At 36.6% G+C, this 19,444-nt stretch overlaps 1 protein-coding gene and 1 non-coding gene across 6 annotated transcripts in view; both read left to right on the top strand.

Annotated features, from left to right (window-relative positions):
- Positions 1 to 19,444, top strand: part of Rps6ka3 (ribosomal protein S6 kinase A3) — a 115,040-nt gene that overhangs the window by 54,135 nt on the left and 41,461 nt on the right. For all 5 annotated transcript variants that reach the window (XM_077107680.1, XM_077107678.1, XM_077107679.1 and 2 more), the window contains one exon: positions 5,157 to 5,238. In XM_077107680.1, coding sequence (XP_076963795.1) covers positions 5,157 to 5,238 — 82 coding nt within the window. The remainder of the gene's footprint in view (positions 1 to 5,156; positions 5,239 to 19,444) is intronic.
- LOC143639596 (small nucleolar RNA U13) lies at positions 3,450 to 3,551 on the top strand. Its single transcript, XR_013154740.1, has one exon. It is a non-coding gene; the product is annotated as a small nucleolar RNA U13 (small nucleolar RNA).

Raw genomic sequence — 19,444 nt, 5'->3', positions numbered from 1 at the left:
CCCTTGATACACTGGCATCTGAGTACTTGGGTTGAGGTTGGAAGGTAATGCATTTAAAATTTGAATGTTAATTTGCATTCTATTCAATAACATCTTTGTTGTTTTTTTTTAAATATTTTTAGTTGTAGATGGACACGATACCTTTATTTATTTATCTTTATGTGTGATGCTCAGGATCAAATCCAGTACCTCACACATGCTAGGTGAGCACTCTACCACTGAGCCACAACATCTTTGTTTTTTAATATCTAAAATGTGCTTCCCAAAGTCAACAAATAATTACTTAAGAAGATGCAGCATTCTTTATCAGTTTTCCTCAAATAGTTCTTGTTCCCTGTGAATTATTAAGCTCATGGGAACTTTTTGTACTCTATTTTGAGAAGTAGCATTAAAAGTACTACTACTCTATCTAGACTGGTTTTCAGCAAGAGAAAATTTCTGAGATTGCATTCAATTTTCACAGTGCAGTAATTTCTTACTGCCTCTCTATAAGGAAACATTTGAAAATGTCTTGTTAGCAACCTTCAGAACTGCACCAGTTTAGCTCTCTTGTGTATTTTAGTGAGACTGCTTAACAGTGCTTGGCAAACATGGGTAATTTGTTACAGTTGTTAACCTCTTTCAAACCCAAATCATGCTTTTAATCCAAATATTGACTAAATAGCCATCAGAGCATAATGGTTGCAGGCTTAGGCTCTAGGTCAGCCAGACTTGTATTCAGTATTTTTTCTCCTACTTACTGTGTGTTCTTGAGCAAGTTACTTGACGTCTTAGAATCCTATTTTCTTCTTCTAGTCATTAAGTGTTGAAGTTCCTCCAGTTTTGATCTTAAGCTGCCATCTCCTCTCTAGCTCCTACTAATTGATTTTTCTCTATTACATTATCTTAATTATAACCCACATACTGCTGACATGATAGATTTATATCCCCAACCTAAATTGTTCTTCCAAGTTCTAAACTCTTCTGTACAGCTGCTTACTTTTTCCATTCGCATGTCTCAAAGGCACTTTAAACTCATCATGTCTAAGACCAAACTCATGATCTTCCACTACCCTCAAACCTATCCTGTTTCATTTTTCTCTGTCACTATGAATAGCATCCCGTTAAGCAAGCCAGAATCTTGGGAAGCATTTGGGGGGGCATTTTTGATATCTCTTTCAAGTCTCTCTACACAGCGCATGCATGCACACACACAAACACACAACACCCTAGCCAATCTGATCTGTCACCAAGTCCAGTTGATTTAGTAAAGATTTCTCAAATCATGCTAGTCTTCTGCACTGAGAGGCATTCACCTCTCCAGATTATGCTACTGCTACTTCTCCCTGGTTTATTATTGAAGGAATCTTCTAACTAGGTCTTCCCAAATTTATTCTTGCCTCAGTCCGTTATTTATGTGACAGCTAGCATGAGCTAGTCTTACATTCTACCCTCTTAACCCTTCAGTAGCCTCCTTTTGTTTTGATAAGGACAAATCTTAAGATGGGTGAGGAATCCCTCAGTCTGATCACTAGCAATCTCTAGAACATCCATTTATATGCTCTTCACTCTGTGACTCCATCCCACTATAAAGCCTTTCCTTATTCCATTTATTCTCTGCCTGAAACATCCTGCCCCATTCCACCCCTTCCTTAACTGGTTAGCTCCTCTCCTGCCTGTCAGCTCAAAGATCTCAAAAATTTCTCTGCCATCCTGTCTAGGCCATATTCCCATTATATCCTCTCAGATCATTATATGCCCCAGAATCATTAGCACAATTGCAGTTTTTCTTTTGTGTAATGATTTATTTATTGGCTATTTTCCCTACTAGACAATATAATCCATGAGTGCAGGGGTAATATATTGAACCAATAGCACAGTACCTAGCACATAATTCTGGAAAGAAGTAACAAGTGAGTAATAGTGCTGACCTCATGGAATAGTAGTGAGAATTAAATGATATGAGGTCAAACACATAATATCTGGTATTAAATTATATTATCATTCTGCTCAATAAACCCAATAGATGAGCTTATTTTATAGAGTAGATTTTAGGGAACACAGTATTTAAGTTCTTAGGAATTAACATGCTTCTCCATTTTTTCTTTAGAAGTAGCTTAAATACCTTACTATAAATAGAAAACATTAAAAATAGGGTGTCTCCTTTCTTACTCATCCTTAAAGGCCAATGTAAGCCAAGGAAACAAGGATGACCTGTCAGAGCCTAGAATAGCTTCATGGAGCAGTGAGAAAGGTCAGAAATACTCTAGTGGAAGAAGATTGGATGTCAGCTGGTACTGCTGGTGCTCATGCTTAGTGTGGCTGGTCATCAGCCAAAGGGAACAAATAAAGATCACCCTAAGCAAAAGTCCGGGACTGGATGGCTGACCCAGATCTTGTCCCAATACTTGCACTATGACACCAGGCAAATTGTTTAACTTCTCTAAGCCCTAATTTGGGTAGCTATAAAACAGACATTGTTTAGTAGGCCTGTCTCCCAAAATTGTCGTGACTATTACAGATGCTTGTGAGAGTACTCTGCAAGCTAAGAAGTGCTGAAAAGTGTTAAGAATGTGCTTTCAAAATACTGTTGAATAAAGGTGGAATCTACAAAGAGAATTTTTTAATAGAGTAGAACAAAGGTGCTTGATTAGAGAATCTTAAGATGAATAAATATCAGATAAATCCTAATCTAATTAGAATTTATTTCTGTCCAAAAATATTAATAATCTCTGATTACCTTTAACATTTTAGCAGCAGTCCACCTTAAGACCACCTTGATTAAGAATACTTTTCTCTCTGGGTGACTGAGGCAAGAGAATGGCAAGTTCAAGGCCAGCCTCAGCAATTTGGTGAGACCCTGTCTTAAAATTAAAAATAATACAGTCTGGGAAAGTAGCTCAGTGGTGAAGTGCCCAGTTCAATCCCCAGTAATACAAAAAAAAAGTTGTTAAGGAATGGGTAATATAATTCAGGCTATTTAGTTGGTCTGCTTAAAGGCTTGGAACAAAAAGATCATGAATGGAGCTGGGGTTGTGGCTCAGTTGTAGAGCACTTACCTAGCCCATGCAAGGCCCTGGGTTCAATCTTCAGCACCACATAATTAATAAATAAATAAATAGTATTGGTATTGTGTCCAACTACAACTAAAAAATAAATGTTTTTTTTTAAAGATCATGAATGTAATGGTCAAACTGAGTAGATACTGATATAGATATTGGTAGTCTAGTATTAGCTGTGTTATAGCATGACTGTGAGTTATTTAGAGCAGGCTCTATTTTTTATAAATCCCACACTGTTTTAAAGATAACCAAAAATACGGGGTTGGGGTTGTGGCTCAGTGATAAAGTACTTACCCAGCATGAGTGAGGCACTGGGTTTAATCCCCAGCACCACATAAAGATGAACGAATGAAATGAAGGTATTGTCCATCCATAACTAAAAAAAATACTTAAAAAAATGATAACCAGATCCTTCGGTTCATAAGCGTGATGATTGGGTGTTCACGCTCTTGTGTGAGATGTGCCTCCCTCTAAACCTTGTTATGACATCGGCACATTACCCATCTGACGTGAAAAAAAAAATGATAACCAAAAATAATTTGGAAAATAAAGGTGTTCGATAATACACCTGAGAAATGTATTCCTCAAATTTTAGAATATATGAGAATTTGATTTAGAAAAAGGTAGGGAGTGGAGATACAGTAAATATTTGTGAATAAGATTCTTCAGTATTAGTGTTTTAAATTGTTCTGCCCAGCAATGAGATTAATATGCTGTTTTCAGATACAGAAAAGACCTTTCATAAGTGAATAATTGTATCAACAAAATTGTCAAGAGGAATCCCTATATATGAATTTTGATGTGCCAGGTGTGGTAGCACAGGCCTGTAATCCCAGTGATTCAGGAGACTCAAACAGGAGGATAACAAGTTTGAGGCTAGCCTGGGAAACAGCAAGAACCTGTCTCAAAATTTAAAAAAGAGGGCTGGGAATATAGCTCAGTTGGTACAGTGGCTTGCCTCGCTTGAATAAGGCCCTGGGTTCAATCCCCAGCACCACAAAATAAATTAAAAAGAAATAAAAGGGTTGGGGATGTAACTGAGTGGTATAGTACCCCTATGTTCCATCCCCAGTACTGCAAATAATTTTTTTTCCACGTGGCTGTGAATATAACTCAGTGATGGAGTGCTTACCTAGTATATGGGAGTCCTGGGTTCAATTTCCAGTGCAGAAAAGAAATATTTTTATGGATTAGAAGAATTTTTATTTTGTTAAAAGCAGAGCCATAACCAGGCATAGTGGCATACGTCTGTAATGCCAGTGGCTTGGGAGGCTGAGGCAGGATTGTGAGTTCAAAACCAGCCTCAGCAAAAATGAGGTGCTAGGCAACTCAGTGAGCCCTGTCTCTAAATACAATACAAAATAGGGCTGGGGATGTGGCTCAGTGGTGGTGAGACCCTGAGTTCAATCCCCGGTACCAAAAAAATAAATAAATAAATACAGAGCCATCATTACCTGTATTATGTATTGAAAATGTGTAACTTCTATAATTGCTACATACATGATTTAAAGGCTTTTTTCCTGTATTGATGTATTGCATGCTCTTTGGGAACCAGCAAACAACAAACAACAAATGAAAAAATATGTTCATTTACATTTATATCCTAGGTTATATCCACAGTTTACAACTCCTATGTATAATAACATTTTTGCCGCAGTCTGGCTGGGCACAAAATAATCGAGCCGCCACAAAGCCTTGTAGGTTCAAACAGCAACTCTTTATTCCTGAACTCTCACCGGCACTCTACACACACTTCCTGGGAACACACTCCCTCCACCACGCTCAGCGCACCAATTCTCCCAATTCTCTGCAACTCAAAAGTAACAGACGCCTAAGGCAGCAGAATCCGCCTTAATCCCAGCAGGATCCGCCCTATTCCCCCCCAGGATCCGCCCTAATCCCGGAGCAGGGACACCTTTCAACCATTCCCTCTAGCAAAATGCCAGGCGTCATTCCAACTAAACTGTGGCTCTCAACACATTTTGGGGGAAATTAATCTACCATGTATCAGAATCTGTATAATAGTAAATTTTATTATGGCTTGGGTCTTATTTCATAAGAAGCTATATAGTTTCTGGTACTTTGTAACATTTGTTTTATCTTATTTAAATACAGGTTTTCTTAGTTAAAAAAATCTCAGGCTCTGATGCTAGACAGCTTTATGCCATGAAGGTATTAAAGAAGGCCACACTGAAAGGTAAGTGATACTGCTATTTGTTTTTTGTTGTTGTTGTTGTTTTTTTATTGGTTGTTCAAAACATTACAAAGCTCATGACATATCATCTTCCATACATTTGATTCAAGTGTGATACTGCTATTTGTAATGTTCATGCAGTCTTAAACAAACTGAAAGGTCTCCATAGAGCTCATGTGACTCTGAGGCCACTTACTTATATTCTGAATTTGTTCCTTTAAATTTAGACTGACTTTTAGTGAAATTTTCCTACTGGGCTAGGAATCATATGACTAGTGAGAACAGAAATTGCCACGTTATAAAAGAAGTATTATAAATTCAGCTTGAGCTTTAGTGGGTTTGATTCATCTTCAAATTAATGTAATTATTAATGTTTTGAAAAAGTACTGATTTATTGGAGGCAAAATAGATTTTATTCTAAGAGACTTTATCATCTTGCCTTTTGGTCTCTAAATTTTTATTTTTGAGAGATCTCATGCAGGATCTAACTCTTAAAGGTAAAGAATCATTTAGAAGATATTATATGTAGATTTAAAAATAACTAAATCTTCTTTTTATTTAGTTGTATTGCTTATTTTACCACATAATCTCTAAGTGTTTTATGTATTGATTACTAATGTCATTTTTTTCTATATAATTTACATGTGATTTATAAAGCTTTAAACCATCTGGGAAGGAATATTTGAAATGATCATTTATTATTTCTGATGTTATTCCCAATTAGTCACCCACTGGGGATAATATCATACTAAGCTAGACACCCATAGCACAAGTGTTAATAACTAGAATCAACAAATGGGACTTACTCAAACTAAAAAGTTTTTTCTCAGCAAAAGAAACAATAAGAGAGGTAAATAGGGAGCCTACGTCCTGGGAACAAATCTTTATTCCTCACACTTCAGACAGAGCCCTAATATCCAGAATATACAAAGAACTAAAAAAATTGGACAATAAGATAACAAATAACCCAATCAACAAATGGGCCAAGGACCTGAACAGACATTTCTCAGAGGAGGACATACAATCAATCAACAAGTATATGAAAAAATGCTCACCATCTCTAGCAGTCAGAGAAATGCAAATCAAAACCACCCTAAGATACCATCTCACTCCAGTAAGATTGGCAGCCATTAGGAAGTCAAACAACAACAAGTGCTGGCGAGGATGTGGGGAAAAGGGTACTCTTACACATTGCTGGTGGGACTGCAAATTGGTGCGGCCAATTTGGAAAGCAGTATGGAGATTTCTTGGAAAGCTCGGAATGGAACCACCATTTGATCCAGCTATTCCCCTACTCGGTCTATTCCTTAAAGACCTAAAAAGAGCACACTGTAGGGACACTGCTACATCCATGTTCATAGCAGCACAATTCACAATAGCAAGACTGTGGAACCAACCTAGATGCCCTTCAGTAGACGAATGGATAAAAAAAATGTGGCATTTATACACAATGGAGTATTACTCTGCATTAAAAAATGACAAAATCATAGAATTTGGAGGGAAATGGATGGCATTAGAGCAGATTATGCTAAGTGAAGCTAGCCAATCCCTTAAAAACAAATGCCAAATGTCTTCTTTGATATAAGGAGAGTAACTAAGAACAGAGTAGGGACGAAGAGCATGAGAAGAAAATTAACATTAAACAGGGATGAGAGGTGGGAGGGAAAGGGAGAGAGAAGGGAAATTGCATGTAAATGGAAGGAGACCCTCAGGGGTATACAAAATTACATACAAGAGGAAGTGAGGGGAAAGGGGGAAAAATATAAGGGGGAGAAATGAATTACAGTAGAGGGGGTAGAGAGAGAAGAGGGGAGGGGAGGGGGGAGGGGGAATAGTAGAGGATAGGAAAGGCAGCAGAATACAACAGACACCAGAATGGCAATATGTAAATCAATGGTTGCGCAACTGATGTGATTCTGCAATCTGTATATGGGGTAAAAATGGGAGTTCATATCCCACTTGAATCAAAGTGTGAAATATGATATATCAAGAACTATGTAATGTTTTGAACAACCTACAATAAAAATTAATTTAAAAAAAAAAGAAATTTCACATTTTTTAATAAACACTATCCTTTCCTTTCACTCTCCTGTTCCCTTCCTGAGTGTATTTTCTTTCCAATACAGAGTCTACACTCATGGCATTGCCACTTACTTGATGCAATATAAAAATTTTTAACCTGTCATGTAATCAAAAATAATATAAATAAGAAAGAAGAAAATATTTGCCTTGAATATTACAAAATATTAATATAAGGAGTCAGGGGGACTCCTTACCAAATATGGGACAATTTGAGCACTGCAATAATGAATGATAGTGATACATTGTAACCCTTTGAATAAAATAAGAATCCATGAGTTAATCCATAAGTTAATTAATGAAAAGGAAAAGCTCTTTCTTGCAGTAGAATTCCAATTAATAAATGTAAAAGTAATGATGGAGTTCGAAGTTATTTCTAAATGCTGTTTGTTACCCAAGGAGATAAATAATCTTTGGAAATGTTCCATTTTGCCAAAAAAAATCAAAGAAATGGATGTTAAAATAATGAGTTATTATTTCATATAATCACAGTTAAATTGGAAAGCAGTTTTGCAACAGGTACAAAGAGCCATTAATGTTGCTAAATTAACCTGAGGAAATAAACTCAGAACAGTAATTCATATTGCTTGAAAATTCTCATTGCAAAATTATTTAAAATAGTAAGAATTTAAAAATCACAAACATTGAAATAGAGGAATATTTAGAAAATTACAGTGTATCACTTAATAGGATAGTATTAAAATGAAATACTTTAATTACAAAAACTAAATGAAAATATGCATTTGAAATTTTTTTAACAAATTAGGCTTACTACAAGTAAAATTACATAGATCTAAACTATAAAAGGGATCCTAAAAAGGTTAAAATATTTGACTTATTTGACTTACTGGAATTGTAGGCTGCTGGATAATTCTGAATATGTTCTTAAATATAACTTTCATTTTTATTCAAAGTAATTTTGGTATAATCTTATCACTTAAGATAGCAGTGCTTCACCCACCCTCCTACCTATCTAGCTTCTTAACCCATCACAGACAATGACTTTCATTTTTTAACTGCTGCTTCATGCCTTTCTTTACCTTTAACACTCCTATATTGTAATTCTTTAGTGGTTTTCACTTGGAGACATCATCTATTGACTTTCTAACATGGAAGATTAGGATTTAGTTCTCATACAGCCACCCATGTACAATTTTCCTTTCACATCTTCCCAGTAATGTTTTTATTATTATAGCTTTACAAATTGTTCCTAGCTAAACCAAATAGTGTGTGTGGGGGGGTGGGTGTTGATAGACCTTTATTTTATTTATTTATATGTGGTGCTGAGAATTGAACCCAGTGCCTAACACATGCCAAGCAAGTATGCTACCACTGAACCACAGCCCCAGTCCCCCAAATAGTTTTTTGGACTCACATTTCCTTCACATCTTTATTATATTCTCTTTTCCTGAATTCTTTGTATCTTCCTTTTTCTCAGTTTACTTTAGTTTTGGTCTAACACATCTTCTATTGGCCACTTCAAAAAGGATGAATGCGTGGTAAAACTTTTGTGACCTTACATGTTGGAAGATGCCTTTATTTTACTTCCTCAATTTATGATTTCACTAGGTGTACAATTCTAGGTCAGAAAGAATTTTCTCTCAGATATTTGAGGGCATTGTTTCTTGCGTTGCAGTGATGAAGTTTATTGCCATTCTGTTTCACGGCCCTTTGTGTGTAAGCAGCTTTTCCTCTTTAAAAATCTTTAGAATCTATTCTTTATCCCTGGTATTCTAAAATTTATATAATAGTATTCTTTAGTGTGAATTTAGCGCTTTTTAAATCCAGAAACTTATTTCTTTCAATCTAGAAACTTTTATGTTGAAATTTATTCTCCATTTTGGAATTTTTGCTCTTTGAATATATTGTACCTCCTGGATCATTCCTTAATTTTCTGTACTTTTCCCTTTTCTATTTTCTGGGTTTTTTTTTTCTCTTTTCTGGTAAATTTCATCAACTGTCTTTCAACCTTTCTGTTGGCCTTTTTATTCCTACCATCATTTATAATTTCCTGGATTTGCCTTGTTTTCTGATTATTCTGTTTTGAGGGAGTACTGGGGATTGAACCCAGGGGCAGTTAACCAGGAAATAGTCCTTTTTTATATTTTATTTAGATACAGGGTCTTGCTAAGTTGCTGAGGCCAGCTTTGAATTCACGATCTTCCTGTTTCAGCCTCCCAAGCCACTGGAATTTCAGGTGTACGTCACACACCTGGCTAATTATTCTATTTTTTAAAAGAAGCTTTTTATTATGAAAGTGTCAAATATTTAAGAAAGAAACAAAATTTAGTGAATCACCATATACCTACCCTTCCTCTGCTTCAACATTTATCAACTCATGGTTGATCTTTTTTATCTATGTTCTCTCCCTTCCACTCTTCATATTTTGAAGCACATCCCAGATACTGTGTAATTTTTTCATAAATATTTTTGTATATATATTTAAAAGATACTCCTAAAAGAAATAATAGAACTCTGGTATTATACCTTAAAAATTAACATACTTATATCTAATCAATGTTCTAATTTCAAATGTTCTACATTTATAATTCATTTTCCTTTATGCAGTTTGTTTGAGTCAGGATCCATACATATGAGTTTGCATTTTGCAATTGATTGATATCACTATATCTTTTCATCTATGAGCTCTGTTTCCACTTCTTGATTTTCCATTGTTTCCACTTCTTGTCACTTATTTGTTGAGTATAGTTGTTGCTTCGCTATCACATCCCCATTAAAATTTCCTGTTCCTATTCCATGGGTACCGTATCATTTTGTTAGTTTTATTCTGTTCTTAATATTGTCTGTTTTATTTTATTTTACGGCTTTTTGATGATTTTCATGTTTATGACCTTCCCTCAAATGCCTAGGGACCCTTCACTAACTTTTCTTCATTTAAAAATATGTACTGCTGGGCTGGGGCTAGGGCTCAGTGGTGCTGGGCAACATCCCCAGTCAGAGTGCTTGCCTAGTACGTGTGAGGCACTGGGTTCGATCCTTAGCAACCCATAAAAAAAATAAAGGCATGCTGTCCATCTACAACTACAAAAAAGTTTAAAAAATAAATGATGTACTACTGGGTGTGGTGGCGCATGCCTGTAATCCCAGTGGCTCTGGAGGCTGAGATAGGAGGATGATGAGTTCAAAGCCAGCGAGGTGCTAAGCAACTCAGTGAGTTTCTGCCTCTAAATAAAATACAAAATAGGGCTGGGGATGTTGCTCAGTGGTTGAGTGCCTCTAAGTTCAATCCCCAGTACCAAAAAAAAAAAAATGATGTACTGCCAGGTGTTATGCAGCATACCAATAATCCCATCTACTGAGGAGAGTGAGGCAGAAGTATCTCAAGTTTGGGACCAGCCTGGGCATCTTAATGAGACACTGTCTCAAAATAAAAGTTTTAAAAGCTGAGGATGTATTTCAGTAGTAGAGCACCCCTGGGTTCATTCCCTAGTAATGAAGAACAAAATGATAGAAATAGAGGGAGAGACTGAGGGAGGAATAAGATACTAAAAAGCTGATGGAAAAGGGTTTTAGGTTTAAAGTTTAGCTTTCTCTAATCTGCTGTGATAATTACCATTTACCAATCTTCTGCTGTTTCCTCCTCTCCACATACCCCCGCCCGCGCTTTCTTTTTTCTTTTTCTTTTTTTTAGATAGGGTCTTGCTAAGTTGCTGAAGCTGGCTTTGAACTTGTGATTCTCTTGCCTCAACCTTCCCAGTAGCTAGGATTACAGCCATGTGCCATCATGCCTGACCGGTAGTCCCCTCCTATCTGTGATTTTGCTTTTCACAGTTTCAATTACTGGCCATCAACAGTGGTCTAAAAATATTAAATGGAAAATTCCAGAAATTAACAATTTATAAGTTTTAAATTGTGCATTATTCTACCTAGCATAACATCTTGTTCTGTCCTGCCCACCATATGAATCATCCCTTTGTCTGTCATATCCGTGCTTTATATGTTACTCCCTATCCATTAGTCACTTAGTAGCCATCTTGGTCATTAGATGGTTATGGCAGTGCTTATGTTCAAGTAATCCTCATTTTACTTCATAATATCTCCTAAGCACAAAAGTAACGACACTGGCAATTTAGACACTCAAAAAGGAAGCCGTAAATTGCTTCCTTTATATGCAACATTGAAAGTTCAGTAAGATATTTGGAGAGCAATTGAGACCACATTCACATAATTTTTATTATAGCATGTTGTTATAATTGTTGTATTTTATTAAAGGTTGTTATTAATCTCTTACTGTGCTTAATTTATAAATTAGACTTTATCATAGTATAGCTATGTATGTATAAGAAAAAATAGTAAATATAGGATTTAATACTATTCATGATTTCAGGCATATACTAGAGGTCTTAGAACATATCCCTCACAGATAAGAGGGTACTACTTTAATTTTTCCATTAATATCATTTCTTTTTTTTATTGGTTGTTCAAAACATTACAAAGCTCTTGACATATCATATTTCATACATTAGATTCAAGTGGGTTATGAACTCCCATTTTTACCCCAAATACAGATTGCAGAATCACATCGGTTACACATCCACATTTTTACATAATGCCATATTAGTAACTGTTGTATTCTGCTACCTTTCCTATCCTCTGCTATCCCCCCTCCCCTCCCCTCCCATCTTCTCTCTCTACCCCATCTACTGTAATTCATTTCTCTCCTTGTTTTTTTCCCATTCCCCTCACAGCCTCTTATATGTAATTTTGTATAACAATGAGGGTCTCCTTCCATTTCCATGCAGTTTCCCTTTTCTCTCCCCTTCCCTCCCACCTCATGTCTCTGTTAAATGTTAATCTTTTCCTCCTGCTCTTCCTCCCTGCTCTGTTCTTATCCATTATATCAAAGAAGACATTTGGCATTTGTTTTTTAGGGATTGGCTAGCTTCACTTAGCATAATCTGCTCTAGTGCCATCCATTTCCCTGCAAATTCCATGATTTTGTCATTTTTTAGTGCTGTGTAATACTCCATGGTGTATAAATGCCACATTTTTTTTATCCATTCATCTATTGAAGGGCATCTGGGTTGGTTCCACAGTCTAGCTATTGTGAATTGTGCTGCTATGAACATCGATGTGGCAGTATCCCTGTAGTACGCTCTTTTAAGGTCTTCAGGGAATAGTCCGAGAAGGGCAATAGCTGGGTCAAATGGTGGTTCCATTCCCAGCTTTCCCAGGAATCTCCATACTGCTTTCCAAATTGGCCACACCAATTTGCAGTCCCACCAGCAATGTACAAGAGTACCCTTTTCCCCACATCCTCGCCAGCACTTGTTGTTGTTTGACTTCAGAATGGCTGCCAATCTTACTGGAGTGAGATGGTATCTTAGGGTGGTTTTGATTTGCATTTCTCTGACTACTAGAGATGGTGAGCATTTTTTCATGTACTTGTTGATTCATTGTATGTCCTCCTTTGAGAAGTGTCTATTCAGGTCCTTGGCCCATTTGTTGATTGGGTTATTTGTTATCTTATTGTCTAATTTTTTGAGTTCTTTGTATACTCTGGATATTAGGGCTCTATCTGAAGTGTGAGGAGTAAAAATTTGTTCCCATGATGTAGGCTCCCTATTTACCTCTCTTATTGTTTCTCTTGCTGAGAAAAAAAACTTTTTAGTTTAAGTAAGTCCATTTGTTGATTCTTGTTATTAACTCTTGTGCTATGGGTGTCCTATTAAGGAATTTGGAGCCCAACCCCACAATATGTAGATCAGAGCCAACTTTTTCTTCTATCAGACGCAGAGTCTTTGATTTGATATTAAGCTCCTTGATCCATTTTGAGTTAACTTTTGTGCATGGCGAGAGGACGGGATTCAGTTTCATTTTGTTGCATATGGATTTCCAGTTTTCCCAATACCATTTGTTGAAGATGCTATCCTTCCTCCATTGCAAGCTTTTAGCCCCTTTATCAAATATAAGATAGTTGTAACTTTATGGATTAGTCTCTGTGTCCTCTATTCTGCACCATTGGTCCACCCGCCTGTTCTGGTACCAGTACCATGCTGTTTTTATTACTATTGCTCTGTAATATAGTTTGAAATCTGGTAACGCTATACCACCTGATTCACACTTCCTGCTTAGAGTTGCTTTTGCTATTCTGGATCTTTTATTTTTCCATATGAATTTCATGATTGCTTTATCTATTTCTTCAAGCAATGCCTTTGGGATTTTGATTGGCATTGCATTAAACCTATAGAGAACTTTTGGTAATATCGCCATTTTGATGATGTTAGTTCTGCCTATCCATGAACAGGGTATATTTTTCCATCTTCTAAGATCTTCTTCTATTTCTCTCTCTAGGGTTCTGTAGTTTTCATTGTATAAATCTTTCACCTCTTTTGTTAGGTTGATTTCCAAGTATTTTATTTTTTTTTTTTGAGGATATTGTGAATGGAGTATTCTTCCTCATTTCCATTTCAGAAGTTTTGTCGGTGATATACAGAAATGCCTTTGATTTATGCGTGTTGATTTTATATCCTGCCACTTTGCTGAATTCATTTATTAGTTCTAGTAGTTTTTTTGTAGACCCTTTTGGGTCTTCTAGGTATAGAATCATGTTGTCCGCAAATAGTGATAATTTAAGTTCTTCTTTTCCTATTTTCATGCCTTTAATTTCTTTCGTCTGTCTAATTGCTCTGGCCAGTGTTTTGAGAACTATATTGAATAGAAGTGGTGATAGAGGGCATCCCTGTCTTGTTCTAGATTTTAGAAGGAATGCCTTCAATTTTTCTCCATTCAGAATGATGCTAGCCTGAGGCTTAGCATAGATAGCTTTTACGATGTCGAGGAAAGTTCCTGTTATCCCTAGTTTTTCTAATGTTTTGAACATAAAGGGATGCTGTACTTTGTCGAATGCTTTTTCTGCGTCTATCGAGATGATTATATGGTTCTTATCTTTGAGTCTGTTGATGTGGTGAATAACATTTATTGATTTCCGTATATTGAACCATCCTTACATCCCAGGGATGAATCCTACTTGATCATGGTGCACAATTTTTTTGATGTGTTTTTGTATCTGATTCGCCAGAATTTTATTTATTTTTTATTTTTTAATTTTTTTAGAGAGAATTTTTAAATATTTATTATTTATTTTTTGTTAGTTTTCGGTGGACACAACATCTTTGTTTGTATGTGGTGCTGAGGATCGAACCCGGGCCGCACGCATGCCAGGCGAGCGCGCTACCGCTTGAGCCACATCCCCAGCCCTCGCCAGAATTTTATTGAGGATTTTTGCATCTAGGTTCATTAGAGATATTGGTCTGTAGTTTTCTTTCTTTGAGGTGTCTTTGTCTGGTTTCGGAATCAGGGTGATGTTGGCCTCAGAATGGATTTGGAAGAGCTCCCTCTTTTCCTATTTCCTGAAATAACTTGAAAAGTATTGGTATTAATTCTTCTTTAAAGGTTTAGTAAAACTCCGCTGTATACCCATCCGGTCCTGGGCTTTTCTTGGTTGGTAGTCTTTTGATTGCTTCTTCTATTTCATCCATTGATATTGGTCTTTTCAAATTGTGTGTATCCTCCTGACTCAGTCTGGGCAAATCATATGACTTAAGAAATTTATCGATGTCTTTACTATCTTCTATTTTATTGGAATATAGGGTTTCAAAATAATTTCTAATTGTCTTCTGTATTTCTGTAGCATCTGTTGTGATATTGCCTTTTTCATCCTGTATGTTAGTAATTTGAGTTTTCTCTCTTCTTCTTTTCATTAGCATGGCTAAGGGTCTGTTGATCTTATTTATTTTTTCGAAGAACCAACTTTTAGTTTTGTTGATTTTTTTCAATAGTTTCTTTTGTTTCAATTTCGTTGATTTCCGCTCTGATTTTAATTATTTCTTCTGCTGCATTTGCTGTTTTTTTGCTCTTCCTTTTCTAGGTTTTTGAGGTGTAGTGTGAGTTCATTTATTTGTTAGTTTTTTCTTTTTTTGAGGAATGACCTCCAGGCGATGAATTTCCCTCTTAAAACTGCTTTCATTGTGTCCCATAGATTCCTATATGTTGTGTCTGTATTTTCATTTATCTCTAAGAATTTTTTGATTTCCTCCTTTATGTCTTCTGTAACCCATTGATCATTCAGTAACATATTGTTCATTTTCCATGTGATGTAGGATTTTTTCCTTCCATCTTCTATCATTGATTTCCAGTTTTTCATTCCATTATGATCACATAAAATGCAAGGTATTATCTCCACCCCTTTATATTTACTGAGTGTTGCCCTATGGCATAATACATGGTCTATTTTTGAGAACGATCCATGTGTTGCTGAGAAAAAAAGTATATCCGCTTGATGATGGTTGATATATTCTATATATGTCAGTTAAGTCTAGGTTATTGATTGTGATGTTGAGTTCTATAGTTTCTTTATTCAACTTTTGTTTGGAGGATCTGTCCAATGGTGAGAGAGGTGTGTTGAAGTCACCCATAATTATTGTGTTGTGGTCTATTTGATTCTTGAACTTGAGGAGAATTTGTTTTATGAACGTCGCAGCACCATTATTTGGTGCATAAATATTGATACTTGTTATGTCTTGTTGGTGAATGGTTCCGTTTAACAGTATATAATGTCCTTCTTTATCCCTTTTGATTAACTTAGTCTTGAAGTCAATTTTATTCGATATGAGGATGGCCACCCCTGCTTGCTTACGAGGACCGTGTGCATGGTATATTTTTTCCCAACCTTTCACCTTCAGCCTGTGTATGTCTTTTCCAATCAGATGTGTCTCCTGGAGGCAGCATATTGTTGGATTTGTTTTTCAAATCCATGTTACCAGCCTATGTCGCTTTATTAGAGAGTTTAAGCCATTAACGTTTAGAGTTACTATTGATATATGGTTTGTACTTCCAGCCATGTTTGATTATTTATCTTTTTTTTTTAATTTAGTTTGTTTCTCCATGATTAGCTTTCCCCCTGCCCTCTGTCTTTACTGAGGCACTTCCCACTGATGGTTTTGGTTATTGTTTTTCATTTCTTCCTCGTGTAGTGTTTTGCTCAAGATGCTTTGCAATGCTGGTTTTCTGGCTGCAAATTCTTTTAACTTTTGTTTATCATGAAAGATTTTTATTTCGTTGTCATACCTGAAGCTTAATTTTGCTGGATACAGAATTCTTGGTTGGCATCCATTGTCTTTCAGTGTTTGAAATACGTTGTTCCAGGATCTTCTCGCTTTCAGCGTCTGTGATAAAAAATCCGTTGTTAACCTTATTGGTTTACCCCTGAATGTAATCTGCCTCCTTTCTCTTGTAACTTTTAATATTTTCTCTTTGTTCTGTATATTGGATATCTTCATAACAATGTGTCTTGGCGTTGGTCTACTGTGATTTTGTATGCTCGGTGTCCTGTATGCATCTACAATTTGTATATCCGTTTCCTTTTTTATTTCTGGAAAGTTTTCTGTAATTATTTCATTCAGCATGTTACTCATTCCCTTGGTTTGAACCTCTATACCTTCCTCTATCCCAATGACTCTTAAGTTTGGTTTTTTTGTTTTCCCATATCTCTTGGATGTTTTTCTCATGATTTTTTTACCAGCCTTTCTGAGTTAGCTAGACTCTTTTCAAGATGATATATTTTGTCTTCATTATCTGGCGTTCTGGCTTCTACTTGCTCAACTCTGTTAGTGATTGATACTCTCATTTGAGTTTTTAATTTTTTATAGTTTCCTTCATTTCTAGAATTATTGTTTGATTTTTTTTATAATCTCTATCTCCTAATAAAGATGCTTAACTTCTTCTTTTATCTGTTCATGTAATTCATTTTCAATGTGTTCTTTCACTGTTTGAATTTGCTGTCTCATATCCTTTTTAAGGTTCCATTCCATCTCTCTAAGGTATTCCTTGAGTTCTTTATTTGACCATTTTTCTGATGACTCTAGGTACTCCTGAATATTTAGGCTGTCCTGCATTGTTTGTACTCCTTTTCTTCCTTGCTTTTTCATGCTGCTCATGTTACTTCTTGTTCTGTTTGACTGCTGAGTTACTGTTTACTCCTATAAATTTATTTGATCCTTGGGAGGAAAGGTATTAGAAGGGAAGGGAAGAAGTCACTAAAGAGAATGAGAGTAGGCAGGTAGAATTCAAGGAAGGGGGAATAAGAAAATTGAAAAGAAATGAAAACACAAAAGAAAAAAATAGAAAAAAAGAAAAAAAGAATAATAAAAATTTAAATTTAAAAAAAATTTAAAAAGCAACAACAAAAAAATGAAAGTGAAAAAAAACCCAAAAATTAAAAAAAAAAATTAATAAATGCAGTCTTAGAGTTTGATTAACTTCTCTTCCAGTAGGTGGAGCTGTGCCCACCGGGCCAAGCTTCTCCTCTCAATATGCGAGATCCAATCCCTGTGCAGCAGCTCCTCCTCCTAGACTGGGCGGGTCTCCAATCCTGAGTGCCTAGGGCCTTCTCTTGTGTCTAGTCACTTCCCCACTTTTCCTCAAGCCAGGCCCCGCTCACCGGTGATGCTCACCACAGTACTGGCTACACGCCAGGTCTGCTGCTCCCGGGAGCCCTGTTTTCATGAACGACTGGGCACACTCTCCCTGTTTGCCATTCCCTCAGACCCTAAGTTTGTAGAGCTTGGGGCTGAGAACCCTCAGCGAATTTTGCTAGCCCTCCGGTAGCCTTGCCCCCAGTAGCTGGTGCAAGAGACCTCAGTTGTCAGCACTGGTGGGAGTGGTAGCCGGGAGTTCCGCGCCGCGGTCCCGCGCCACTTCTGATTCCCTCTGTCTGGCTATCTTGCTCAAGGAAGAGCTGGGAGGGGCCCTTGAGGTTTCCCTGCTGTGTGGAGAGGGAAGGCTAGGGGATTACACACCTGTCGCCACTGGTTTCATGAAGTTATCTCTTCTGCTGCATTCTGGTGACGTCAGTTCTCTGCCATGGTGGTATCCCATGCAAATGGCAACAGTTCGTTCTCTTTGCCGGGTGACCAATGCAATGGGTGGGTCCTGACTGTCTCTCCCAAACCCTGTTTCAATCGTGTGGCCACTGCCTATGAAGGCTCAGTTGGGATTAACCTCCGTAGGATCATAAGGGCCGACCAATTGTTTCAGCAGGATCGTTTAGTGCTGAGTCACAGCAGTTTGTCTGTGAGAAGCAGGCGAACGGGAGCTTGAACTCAGCCGATCCAGGCTAGGTGTGTGTTCTGAGAGGCCCAGACTGTTCGCCCCAGATCCACGTCAGCTCAGCATTGCCTAGTGATCCTGAGCAAACAGCATTTAGACGGTTTATGACTCCCCATGCCTGTGCAGCTGAAGAGGTCATAGACTTGATCTCTCCGTGCCTGCCACCATGTTCCATTAATATCATTTCAATGGGGGTTGGGGGAAAGGTAGAGAGTAAAACATCCATGTTTAACCAGAAGTCTCTTTCCATTTGAAAGTTCCTATTAGTACAGTAAGCGAGGTCAAATAGAAGTCAATGACATTAGGTCAAGTTAATGGGGAATTTTTTCCTATTAAAGTGGTCTGTCTGCCAAAAAGATTTTGTAAGCCATTGTTTAAAACTGTTTCTTAATATATAGCCCAAGAAATATAAACAGCATTCTTCCTATTCACACTCATGTTCAAGTCATCCAGGATTTAAATCTAATAACTATGTCAGAAGAATCTAGTTGCCTAAGCAAGTATTAACAAATTCTATTTTAGAATTTAGAAGTTGACCAATATAAAACATGCTTTCTTTTGAACTAATATATACTCTGGTCAGAATTCCTGATTGTGGGATGATTTATATTTGTCACTAGGTCTTTATATAATGAAAGAAAACCAAATTATAGTATAATACCTCAGAAAAATGAAGGAATTCTTTAATGAGTGAATCTCATTGCTGATTTTCAACTAAATGAGGTCTCATCAATATTAATTATAAGAAAATGTAAGAAAGACAACTATTTCACAAGCTAATCACAAGCAGAAAAAAATCATCTTGTTCTAGTCCCTCATTTTATAGAAGAGGAAATAATCCCTGAGCAATGAAATGATTTGACCAAGGTAATTCTTCCAATTAGTAGCACAGTCACTAAACCATAGTTCTTAACTCTCAAGTAATTGATCTTTTTATTGTAGAAGAATAATAAGAGAGAGCTATATAGTGAATATATCGATGGATATGTCTACTACTTAA

The sequence above is a fragment of the Callospermophilus lateralis genome, chromosome X, assembly GCF_048772815.1.
Source record: "Callospermophilus lateralis isolate mCalLat2 chromosome X, mCalLat2.hap1, whole genome shotgun sequence".
Taxonomy (NCBI): domain Eukaryota; kingdom Metazoa; phylum Chordata; class Mammalia; order Rodentia; family Sciuridae; genus Callospermophilus; species Callospermophilus lateralis.
This window is presented reverse-complemented; position numbering and strand designations above follow the sequence as displayed.